General features: G+C 34.5%; 2 protein-coding genes across 2 annotated transcripts; one reads left to right on the top strand and one right to left on the bottom strand.

The window, feature by feature from the left end:
• Positions 1 to 621: 621 nt before the first annotated feature.
• LOC111369076 (protein FAR1-RELATED SEQUENCE 9-like) lies at positions 622 to 1,398 on the bottom strand. The gene has a single exon (XM_022990561.1). It carries the CDS (start codon positions 1,396 to 1,398, stop codon positions 622 to 624), a length of 777 nt encoding a protein of 258 aa, XP_022846329.1.
• A 9,234-nt stretch (positions 1,399 to 10,632) lies between these two features.
• LOC111369670 (scarecrow-like protein 30) lies at positions 10,633 to 13,393 on the top strand. Its single transcript, XM_022991274.1, has 2 exons — positions 10,633 to 10,795; positions 10,936 to 13,393. The coding sequence occupies exons 1-2, from the start codon at positions 10,669 to 10,671 to the stop codon at positions 13,134 to 13,136; spliced, it is 2,328 nt and encodes a 775-aa protein (XP_022847042.1). The 5' UTR covers positions 10,633 to 10,668; the 3' UTR covers positions 13,137 to 13,393.
• Positions 13,394 to 13,462: the final 69 nt, after the last annotated feature.

The following is a 13,462-nucleotide window of genomic DNA, read 5'->3' as shown; positions in this document are numbered from 1 at the left end:
TATTAACAGTCTCCTTTTCAACGACAAAGCACTTCTCGAATCCATGCTTGCATGATGGACATCGGCGTTTCTTTGGGCATTCTGCAAAGAAGTGACGTTTAGATCTACAACTATGACAGATTTCAGAATTTCTTCCAACCATTCTGAGATGGGAATAAATGACGAAATTGGTATAACTGAACCCATATAAAGCTAAAAAATGCAAGACTGAGTAAATTATTTCAAGAAAGAGCATACATGATTTTCGAGCATGTTTGGCTTAGCTTGTTCCTAAGAAAGAAGTAAGAACAACTCACTAATTAAAAAAATATCAAAAACCACGACAAAAGAATGAAATAAAAGATGGTTTCACAACAATTCCCTTGTAAATCACTCTACACTATTGCATAAATGCACAACATTTCATGGACCAGTGACTAAGATTCGTCGTCTTCCCTTTGAAAGAAGAAAGTGTGCTACCCATTGTACAATTAGTCAACAAAATGAAATCGTAACTTGCTTTTCTCTGTGTTCTACTAGTAAAAATAAGGGTAAACGTGTCACCCCGGAATCATTCCATTGAATAAATAAATATCACAATATGAAAATTCTAGGCAACATCGAACCATCGACTCACCAAAATCAGATTCCCAGTAACTCCAAATCATGATGTTGATAATCAGTGCATTGGTCCATAATTTCAAAAGAATTATTGGAGATGGCATGGCTTCCTATACACGACTTCTTAGACATCATGAGATCTTGACGTTGAAGTTTTATCCATTCCATAATCACAGGTACTCGACCCTCATCTTCTGCTGCGAGGTCCGTCACTTCTTCAAAAGCACAACACATGTCGTCGTACCTCAACTGCTCAAGAGTACTAACCAACTCGTCGTAATTCACTGCGATCCTAGTGTGTTCTCTACCAACGTCTTTCTTCCACCTCTGCAGTATGTACCTCTCATGAAGTAATATGATGTCACAATGAATTAGTACTGCAATAGCATGCCGATAAATTATCCCCCGAAACTTGAACAAATGACAGCTGCAAACAATGTCACAATTTTGTCTATCAAAGGAGAAGAAGAATGTTTTCTTCCTCCATATCCCGTTGCGCATAACGTCCTTCCGAACCTCATACATCATCCTTGAGTGTCCCTTCGAAGTAGAGATGAGGTCGTAGTAAACCTTTCCCGTAAACTCAGCCTGAGCCTCCTTGAATTTAAAAATAGTGTAAACTGATTGAAACTGCTGTTCCATTTCATATTGTGTGGTACGCGGTAACGTTTGCGAAAATGACTTGAAATCAGCTTGGAACTCCTTCTCAACTTTACTACATAGTGCTCGCTCATACCGTTCGACAAATTGCTTCAACGACGTCTTCGAATGTACATACCCATCGAAGAATGTATTCATACTCTCACTTCTCTATGTCGTTGACATCCTTGCCCAGAAGCTAGTCTCCAAAAAACTAGAAACCCAACGACCTCTGTTTGCATACAGTCCAGACAGCGAACCGTTATCCTGCAAGCTGTAAGTATCAATCATGGTAGCCCAACCTTCTTTGAACTCCTAAACAAACTGCGAATCATATACAAATCCATGTATTGCTCCAAATATTGATGCCTTATTTTTGTGGTATCCAAACTTTTCAGGTAACTTTTTCAAAATGTTCCACAAACACCATCTATGTCTTGTGTTCGAAAAAACGATCTGAATTATATTTTGCATTGTCCTTATCCTGGTTGGTAATTATTCCCTGTGGTGCTTGATCATGCATACACTGGAGCCATGTTCTAAAGAACCAACCAAAAGTTTTCGTGTCTTCGTTCGATACCAATCCACAACCCAACAGTGCAGATCGTCGGTGATAATTGATGCCAACAAAAGAGGCGAAAGGCATGTCATACTTGTTTGTCAGGTAAGTAGTATCAAATGTAACATCGCCGAACTACTTATAATTTGTCTGCAGCGATTATCTACCCAAAATATGTTTTTTAACTGGGAATCATCATCCAGATCCATACTAAAGAAAAATCCCGAGTCCTGTGCCTGCATTTTTTAAAAGAATGTTTGTATTGCGACGACGTCCCCTTCCCCAAATCTTAATCGTCTCATCTTTTCAATGTAATTTCGACAATCCTTTTCCTCGCAACTCATGTTCTCATAACCACCTACTTCGACAATAGCTCAATTGTAACTTTTATGCAATAAAAATTCCTGCCAAATCATTGACTTGTAGCTTGCGCTTCACGTGTGCACTCAATTCTCTATTGCATTGAAATAACCTGGACTTCGAAGGGCTAATTTCATGATTGTGGTCAAGGTAGACCGTGTTAAGTCTCCAGACACCATAAATATCTGCAGAAGCAGAGATTCCCGCTTTACAACCATCTGTCTTGTTGGTTGTGGCTTCGAAGAACCGCTAATATTTTCGATTCTTCGACCTTCTCGACCACATGTCAGTATCACATATCTCAACTCTCCATCGTCTCCCTTTTTCGAATTTCTTTTGTTAACAGGAAAACCAACAGCATACGCATATTTTTTATACATGTCAAACATATCTTTTAAATTTTTAAACTCCATACCCAATTCAGGCATTATCAAACTGTCTCCCAAAGAGGTTTCACCTTCCACTATGTTAGAGGAGTCCATACCAATCTCATGATCAGATGCCACCAGAACGCCATCATGTTCATCTTGCACTTCATACATAATTTCTTCTGCTGTAATATGATAAGTTATCATACGTTCAATAATCCACAATAACAATATTATAAGGTTATTCTCAATCACAGTTTTCACTTCCACAGAATGCATTTGCTTGTCCAATACTTTCAACATAATGACAACTATTACATAGCTCATTTGATACATTAGCTAGTGTTTAAAATGGTCCACAAACGAAGAAACTAGATAAAATTGCCCACAAGGTCAGTTAAATTATAAGGTTTCAGTGCTTCAAAATAATTAATAATTAATGCCTTATTGGTCCTAAAATTGTTACATTCTTTTCCAAACTGTTGACCATTCACGTCATTCCCACTAGCGGGTGAATTTGGGAGAGTTACTGTATATTAATTGAACATTCAATGTCGTTTGTCTGGTTAAATTGGTACACGTTAATGTAAACCCCACAAGCCATAATGGCAATAAAAGACCTACTAATTAAAGAACCAGAATTGAAGGAAACTTACTAGTTAACTGTTGGAAAACTTAGACACGATGGCTGCACGTTTGGCTCCGACGGTGAAGACAAAGAAATCGGGTTTGGACTAATTCTTCAGTTGGCCGAATTTTTGAACGTGACGATGTTGATGTTGGGCTTTAAAATGGAACAAAGATTATTCGCTTAAGTTTGGGGAACAATGGTAACCAGTTTGTAAATGGCTTTGTTCTTGTCGACGTGATCGCTCAAAAAGGAAGAAGATGCTGCCGAATCAGTTTGGAGAAAGTTGGTCAACGGTGTGTAAATGTCGAAAATAATTAATTAAGGAACATTTCCTTTCCCAAGTTCCATTTTTGACTGAAAATTATTAATTAATGAACATTTTCTCAGTCCCACGTGCGGCTTCATTTTTCCCTCCAAAAAGGTCATTGTACACTGTGAGAATTTTTAAATCCTTGTCAACAGGGTGTCATTCACCCTATTTGACAAGAATAATCCTTTCTATTTTCCTTTTTTTTTTGCCACGTCAGTCGGGATTTAATCTGGATTTGGTCTGGCCGTGTAGCGGGACTGTACTTTCAATTATATTTTTTGAAATCACATATTTGGAGAGATTTTGACTAATTGACGTTAAAAATGTTTTGTTTTGTTTAAAATAGAATTGTATGATATACTTTATCATTATACAACTATTTTAATGTATAAAAAATCGTAGGTGACTGAATTATATACTATTTTTAATAGTTCTGTTATGATTAAAATACACCCCCACTAGAATACAATCCTGGCTCCACTCTCAACATTTTGTATTTCTGTAATTCTACATGAATTAGTTGTCCACAAATGATCACTAGCCACCTCATAACACTTCTAGCAAATTACAATGAAGAAAGTGATATAATTTTTTTTTGGAATACTAGTTCAAGTGTTTGATGTTTCACAAAAGGAGGGCAAAGAAAATAAGACTGATTTTTCAATATTTTTGTAGAGAATTGTCTTCTTATCATGTTTTTATCGTGGTTGACAAAATGTCAGTTTCTCTTATAATTAATGAAATAAATTCAATGAGTCCTTTCAAATTATTATGTTTGATTTCAATGAAATAATAGAGTTTATGTCACATTGAGAATATCGGTGATTATAGGGAATAGTTTATGAAATCCCATCATATAATTTTTTATCTGCAGAATTATTATAGAATTGTGAGAAGGTTGATGTTATATGTAATGAGAATGAATATAGTATTATTTTTTTTTAAAAAAAAAAAAGAAGAGATTTTGAAATTGTAATGGGGATGGTATGCACACACACACACACACATGTATATATATATGTGTGTGTGTGTGTGTGTATATATATACACATGTGTGTGTGTGTGTTGAATGTGATAGATGTATAACAATAACGGGTGTAAATAGCATCTTCTAATTTTATCCATTAAGTTGAAGGTAAAATACTAAACGCAATATTCTTATCAATAGGATAATTATATTTGCATTACAATTTTATTAGTTACACCACATTTTAATTGTATTTAATCATCAATCTTTGTTCATTTGTTATTTCTATTCCTAACTTTTTTTCTATGCATTTTTATGTTCAACTTTCTATCGATTAGCACAAATCATCTCTCATAATAATTTCCATGCCAAAAAATAATAATAATAAATAAATATCTTAAAATTGACATGAAACGAGTTATTTGTCCATCATAGTTATAACACAGTCTGACAAAATAATTTCCCTCATTTCAAAGCACAAAAAACCTTTCAAAACAAGATAAAACCATTCGAACAAGTGAAAAGTTTCTTCCCTTTTTTGTTCTTCACCCCTTGGGATTATGGAAAATTAGAGATAAAAAATTGATGAAAAAAATTAGAATTATAAGTGTTACCATGAGCAAAAATCAAATATTTTAAGGGAAAAATTGTAGCAACAATCTCTAACCTTTTCAATTTTTTGCAGACTTTACCATACCTTCGATTTGTGCCAACAAAGATCCCTAACCTTTCAAAAATGTACAACTGGAATCCAAATGGATAGAAACCATCCATTGACCGTTGTTGATTGAAAAATTTTATTTTGAGCAATTTTGATGGGGCCAAAATGGCAACTTAGTCAAACCCATGTTATTAAAAAAAGTAAAAACTAAAAACCAGAAAAAATTGAAAAAAAGGGAGTTTCTCCTTCACTTCACCCCATGCCACCCCATACCCCAACCACGGGCCCACACCGAAAAATCAACCACCAAGATCGCGACCTAACAGCATCACCACCTCCGATACCATCATCAACATTAGCCTATTTTTGGTCGGTCAAATTTTACAAAATCACCACCACAAAATTTAGTTCGTGTAGCATTAATGAGCTCCACCATTTTCCCTGTTTCCAATTTCCTCACTACCCAAAAAAAATTCCAAGTTAAATTCCTAAAAACTAACAGTCAAATCTCCTTCAAACAACTCGAAACAAAATGCTAGGACCGAATATTCGGTTTAAGGATAAAGATTCAACATCATACCCCAAATCCATGTCTCATTTTTATCCGAGAACTCGAATAATTCAATTTTATGGTTCCGGTGGATTATTCAATTTTATCAAAGGTATATTTGCATATTTCATATGGTTTTTCTATGTAGTAATTTTCAGCACCAAGCACAAAAGCCAATGCATTGGACTCCAAATCTCCACAAGAGAACCGAATTGAACCAAAATTTTTGGGTATTTAGTAAATGGAACCATCGGGTCCAAATATAATTATGGAACCGTTCGGGTTCGGTTCTATTCGATTCTGTTCTATAATTAAATTTTTTAACATTTATAACAACATTATATAAATACAACTAATGACACATTCAATGGTTTTGAAATGTCAGAGACTAGTAGACTACCTTGTTCAAATGATCGCTACGGTCAAAATTTCGGTTGGCGGAGGCCACAGCTTCGATCGACACTTGTATAGGTTTTGGAATGTCAGCGAGGCTACGAGAGTCAAGACGGCGTTAAGCACTTTAATGTAAGTATTTAGGGTTATTTAGTGGGTTGGATCTTGTTCGGCTAAGAAATGAGACAATAAAATGGGTAATTTGGCCAAAAATTAAAAAATTAAAAATGAAACAAATTATTGGGCCAAAAATTTGGATTTAGAAATTGTTAATTTGTTAATTTGTTTAGAAAAAATTAAAATTAAAATAATTTGATTTATTCAATATAAAAAAAAATTAGAAAGATTCGGTTCTTATTCGGTTCTTCGGTTCTTGGTCTAGAATCGAGAATTGAACCGTACCCGTCGATTCTCAATTCAGATATTTGTTCGGGTATTTAATTTGACAAGAACCATTGGGTTCGATTCGGTCGGTTCAGTTCGGGAGATTTGCCCAGCCCTATCCACACCCAGATTGAGCATTTTCCATTCAAAGGTAAGGGAATGCAGCTTCTGATTTTGAGCAATTTCCTTCGATATCAACCATTCAGAGGTGATAAAACGCAATTTCCTTAGATTTCACCAATCTCCACAACCACAGCCTATAATTAGTATTTATTGCCACCGCGTGCATCAATTGCCCTAATTTTGAATGGTTGGCCAAATAATTTGAGAAGTTTGTTAAATTCTATGGATTTGAGGAGATAAGAGGGAGTTTGATAGAGAAGGAGGTGAGTGAAAGTCGGTGCATGGCCAGAGGTGGCCGATGGGGGGTGGGTTTCCCCAAAATGAGAAGGTGGGAGTGGATGGGAAAGATGATGTATATATTCTTTTTATTTTTATTTTTATTTTTCTTAATTCTTTTATGTGAAAAATGGCAAAGTAATCGTTTTAACCTTTATCAAATTTGGTCAAAATAAATTGTTTTTGTCAACTAACGGTGAATCGAATAGTTTCCATCAATCTGGACTCCGGATGCACATTTCTGAAAGGTTAGGGATCTTCATCAAGATAAATTGAAGGATGAGATAAAGTCTGCAAAAATTAAAAAAAAGTTAGAACCTCTGCTGCAATTTTCCCCTATTATAGAGATTATTCTGGGCCCGACTAAATTCATTCCGCGCCTACTCCCTCTGACCGGTCAATGCTGCCGGATGCTTGGTGGTCAAGCTTGGATTAAAATAATTTAAATATCCAGCTTTTACCGGCGGCTCCAGGTAACCAGTTAATCATAATTAACTAACCATACAACTTAAAATCATTAGTGGGTTTATTTGTTTAGCCTTTGTTAGAGCAAATTTTTTCACAAAAATACATTCTTCTACAATGACTTAGTACTATTTTAATTATATATTTTTCAATAAAATAACAATACACGGCAAATTTTAAACTTTTTCTTATTTTTTAAACGCACATTCTTCACGAGACACTATTTTAAAATGCATTTTTCATGAAAAATGGGACTGAAACGACCCCTTAATCTATAGTCTTTTTCTTTATTTTTTATTGATGCATTAGTTTTATCGTAAGTGCGGTCTGGAGTGATTCACGGTATCTAGCCCAAAAAAGCCTCAAATCAAGCAATAAATTGGCCTGACTTTTGGAACATAATGTTTGGTCACTAGAACACTTTCGAATGCAAAGGATCATTACCATGAAGACAATAGCATAGTATACTCGTCATAAACTAAGGCGGGATAAGGGAATCGTGTGTTGAATGTCATCTAAACGTAACTTCTCTTCTTCCTTTTCATGAAGTGTTTCTTCTGGAGTTAAACTCACATTTGTCCATATTTCTAGAAACGATTCTCTTTTTCTTCATCACTATTCCCAAGAAAATGAATACAATGTTTCGCATTTTGAAGGGGCATGAGCACAACATCTATATGATAACTTCCATCTTGAAAGTTACGTGGCATGGCATTTAGGTGATTAGTGACAATGAATCACCAAACCATGACATTTTTTTATGTCAAGTCAATTATATTGTGTAGCTAGACATTGGAGATTAAATATGTTCACGTGAGAAAAACGTAATACGAATTTTGTTTTGATCAAATATTTGGACTTCATCATGTAGCAAACTCATGTTTTGTTCTCGTAATAATAATTTTGCTGACTTGACGTAATAAATAATTTTATTTGATGACACATTTGAGCACTTAATGGTGTCACATAGAATTTAAAGTTTAAATATCATACTATTAAAAACTTGAGTGATTATTACCATAATAAAATAACTTTAGTTATCGCTAGCTTTGTTGCTCAAATTTCAATTACCGTTAGGGAATATTTGATAGCACGGAAATGGAAAAAAAAAAGATGGAATTGGAATTGGAAATTCCAACTTTTGGTGTTTGATATCTTATATTTTCTATGGAATTGCATTTCTTGGATTTCTTGAAACTTGGAATTTTTCTTGTTTTAGTGGAATTTGAATTCTCACCATACTGTAGCGATTATTTTTATTTTTTCGTCTTTTTTTTTGTTGGTAATGGAAACCAATTCTAAGAATTATTGTAAAAAATATTTCCCTTTAATTGACAATTTACATTTAAAATAAAACTAAGCGAACATTAAAAAACACTTTTATTTCAACATTTTCCACGTGAAAAATTATACCAATCAAATACAATAATTTACAATTCCCAAGAAAACAATTCTAGGCAATTCAATTCCCTGAAATTCGTTTTCTAGGCAATTCAATTCCATTTTTACAATCAAATGGACCCTTAGTGTAATTAATCGAATTTTGAAATAATAACATGTATGGAAGTAGCTTCCTCTATAATTTATGCACAATTCCTCTCAAATCCAAATAATGAACAAGGATTGTAGTAAATCAATTGTCTGCGGACAACTTCATTTAAAATATAAATAGTAATATTAAATATATAGATAATCCCAGTAAATCAAAATCTTTTTTTTTTTTAATCTAATTTGAAAGAAAAATGAAGGTAGTAGTTAAATTGACAAAACTACATAAAACCATGTTCAATATCTTCAAAGTAATGTTAATTATATACAAAAATTCCTAATAAATACAAACCTCTCATCAATAATTGACTAAATATTAAGATATATGACAAATTATTTTGTTAATGTGTCTCATTCATTGGTACTTAGCTCGACAATGGATCTCAGTGTTAAATAAAGAGCAAGATAGAAGGCTAGACGATATTGGGAGGCTGCATAAAATTGAGTCCCATATTTTTATAATAAAATTTATTATGTACAAATAATTCGATTAAATCCAAATAACGAGTAAAAAAGTATTAAGTTGTAAGATCATTAATTTTCAATAATTGACAATTTGACACATTTCAACAAAAAATAAATATCGAGAAAAAATAGAATTGTTTCATAAAATAAATCCAATAATTGATTGAAAAGTATCAAGGTGTATGACTATTGGATTGATGACATGTCCCATTGGTTGGCTTACTCTACAACAAATCTCAAATGAATAAAAAACCAAAAGGGCGGTCGTCGTGAATTGACAGGTGCATGAAACTTCGTCCAATAGTCTCTATAAGTCATTGATTGATTCTTATTTACTGAAAAGTTTTTTATAAGAAAGTTTAGCCCAGTTTGTCCCCATTTTTTTAAAATGAAAATGAATGAAATATTATTTTTTTAAAAATAAGTGGTTGAAAAAAAAATTTCAATTTACATGTAATATTATTTTATAGAAAATTGTGTAATTGAAAATGGAAGAAATAAAAATGTAATTTAATGAGTACCAAACGGAGGCTTACTTACGACTTGTTTAGTAATGATTATGAGAATTGATTTTTTGATCTCTTGAGAAAAAAATGATTTCCATCTGTGAGTAAAAAATAAAAAATAACGGTTGAAATAGTGAAATAACGATCAAAAAGTTAATTTTTTGAGTTGAAAAATTACTACCAAACGGGAACTTAAAAAGTAGGAAAAATTTACACTCCGAACGTTTGACAAAGTTGGCCAATGTTTAGGATTTTCTCTTCTAATTAATCTACATCAACATGTAAAATTATTTTATTAAAAAACGTGTGGTAAAAATAAGTTAAAAAAAAAGTCAAACAAGGGCTATATAATAAAAATTTCTTGACAAATCTAATCTTGCATTCAATAATTTATTATACTAAGCCCCTGTTTGGTGGTCTTTAATTTGAAAAAATTATATTTTAAATAATATTTTTTGAAGAATGTGTGATTAAAAGTAGGAAATTTTTTTGAATTTATGTATAAAACATTTTATAGGATAAATATGATTGAAAATGAGTATGAATAATAAAGTAAAGTGTATTAAAGGCCATTAAACATAAGCTAAAAATATTATAATAAAATTATTTGTACTGCTGTTGCTGACAATTGTGTTGTTAATCTCTTGAATATTGATTTAAAAAATAATTTTTTTAAAATAAATAAATGTGATGTTGTCGAGTGTGTGCGCTGTCAATTAAAATTGTAAAAAATATTGTACAAATAACGTTATTGAATGTTCGAAGGAATACCGGTTGGAGAAGTTACCACTTATTATTAGTATACATTTCAGAGAAAATTTGGAGGAGAACATGAATTTCCTGGAAGTTTCTTTGCTCCTAGCATGAAGACTCTGCAACTGCTACTATATAATAAAGGTTGCCGTTCAAACATTTGTTTCAATTGTCAAACCTTAGTTCAAGATCTAGATTCGTGTCTTGATTCATTGTATCTCTCTTTTCCTCCTGAAGGTACTATTTAATCATTATTCTAAATTCTTACTAATCAATTTTTTGTCATTTTTTCTTAAACGCTGCTGTTATTATTATAATTATTATTTTTGTTTGTTTTAAAATTCATCCCAGTTGCTGAACTCATTATTTTTACATAGATTTAGGAAGCCCAGTTCTTAATTTTCAATCTTTTTTGTCACTCGTTCTTATGGATGTTGTTGGGCAATATTTGGCTCCGACAAATGATTTTAAGTTCAATTGCCGCTCAAAATCAGTATTACCTGAAGAAAATCATGTGAATGGGTACAAAATGAATCATGAGTTTAAGGATTTAGCTTTCGTGTCTAATGGATCATCATCCATCGTTGATGCTGAAGGGGAAACTTGTAAAGAAAATGATCATTCTGATGAAATCCTCCAGTTCATAAGCCAAATGCTTATGGAAGAAGAGGATTTAGGAAATAAGCCCTGTATGCTACAAGATTCCTTGGCTCTCCAAGCGGCCGAGAAGTGTTTGTCTGATGTCCTCAATGGCAAGTCCCCTTGTTCGTCGATAGGTGATCCATTCGCACAAACCCCAAATGGTAATTTAACGAAAACCTGTAGTGTATTTAGTAGTGAAAGTTCATCAGATGATTCAGATTCAATTGAGTCAAAATCGTACCTTAATCAGGGGGATTTTGAACCCTTGATTCAGTGTTCTTCACTGTCAAATTTACAGTTAAATCCGCCGTCATTTAGCTCCTCAAACAGTGTTGATGCTGATGTTTATGGGCTGGATGCCTTTGACATGAATGCATCTCGGGTGCAAAATTCTCTGAGTGGAAACAAATTTGGTTTGAAATCTAGTGGCAGTGTAGGAGAAATCACTTCCTCCCCCCCAAATGATGCCTTTTTTGGATCTGATTTGGATCCTAAGGAAAAGGCGGGCGAGTTTGAGGGTGCCATGGTGGGAAATGGAGAATATCTATCTCAGAATATTTCCAGAGAAAAGAAAAACCGGTACAGGGAAGAGGCTGCTTTTTCAGAAGAACATAGGAGTAGCAAACAGTTGGCGAATAATAATGGTGAGACGGAGCCATTAGAGATGTTTGACAAGGTGTTGCTTTGTCCGGCTGTGGAAAGTGACTCTGAGAAGTTGTTCCAGCAGAACAGACAGTTGACGGGATCAAATCGAGGAAGGCCACGAGGTGGAAAGAGACAAGGTTTTCAGAAAGAAGTGGTGGATTTAAGGAGTCTCTTAATGCAATGTGCACAAGCCGTGGGAAGCTACGACAGTAGGACGTTTAATGAGCTTCTAATCAAGATAAGGCAACATTCTTCTACCCATGGCGATGAGACAGAAAGACTTGCACATTACTTTGCGAAGGCCCTCGAGGCCCGTATGGCTGGCACCGGAACAGCATCCTATACGGCTTTTGGTTCCTCGAGGATATCGGCTTCTGAAATCTTGAAATCTTACCACACATTCATTACAGCATGCCCATACAGGAAGATGTCGAATTTCTTTGCAAACAGATCCATCAGGAAATTAGCTAAAGGAGCAAAAAGACTTCACATCATCGATTTCGGCATTTTGTATGGTTTCCAGTGGCCCTGCCTTATCAAGGCTCTTTCAGAACAACCCGGTGGACCACCAAAGCTTCGCATCACGGGAATAGATTTTCCCCAACCGGGTTTTCGCCCTGCAGAGAGGGTCGAGGAGACTGGGATTCGCCTCACGAAATACTGCAAGAGATTCAATGTCCCGTTCAAGTTCAATGCCATAGCAAAGAAGTGGGAAACTGTCCAACTTGAAGAACTTAAGATCGACAAGAATGAGCTACTTATAGTAAATAGTTTATACCGTCTTCATAATGTGCCTGATGAGACGGTAATTGCGAGCAGTCCACGAGATTCTGTTTTGAACTTGATCAAGAGGATCAATCCTGATATGTACATCGAAGGAGTTGTCAATGGAACGTACAACACCCCCTTCTTTGTTACGAGGTTCAGAGAGGCACTCTTCCATTTCTCGTCCATGTTTGATATATTTGAGGCTACTGTGCCCCGCGAGGATCCTGATAGAATACTTTACGAGAGAGAGTTCTTTGGGAAGGATGCAATGAACATTATAGCTTGTGAAGGCACGGAGAGGGTCGATAGGCCAGAGACATACAAGCAGTGGCAAGTTAGAAATCTCCGAGCTGGTTTCAAGCAGCTCCCACTCGACCAGGAGATCGTGAAATTTATCAGGAACAAGGTTAAATTAAACTACCACAAGGATTTTTCAGTGGACGAAGATGGGAAGTGGGTGCTACAAGGATGGAAAGGCAGGGTTATTTATGCCCTTTCATGTTGGCGGCCGTCCCATAAGTGATCGATCATGTTGCTCAGGACATTGTTGTGAGAGGACTTATTTGTAATCTCGAGCAGCGAGGCACTGAATCAGCTTCTTTGTGTAATATATTTTTGAATTTTGCTTAGTATATACGTACTTACTTTAGAAGAAGTTTGTTGTCGCTACATTTGTAATGTCCATTGGATTTGTTCTTTAGTAGAATTTCTACTTACCAGTCAATAGATATTTCAATATGCTTAATGTGGAATGCCGGAGAATGATTTCCATTGTGCAAATATTGTATCCATTTTAGTAGTGGATTTTAATTTTTTCATTGAAATGTACGATGATTCCTCTTACATTTC

Source organism: Olea europaea, chromosome 20 (assembly GCF_002742605.1).
Source record: "Olea europaea var. sylvestris chromosome 20, O_europaea_v1, whole genome shotgun sequence".
In the NCBI taxonomy this organism is placed as follows: Eukaryota; Viridiplantae; Streptophyta; class Magnoliopsida; order Lamiales; family Oleaceae; genus Olea; species Olea europaea.
This window is presented reverse-complemented; position numbering and strand designations above follow the sequence as displayed.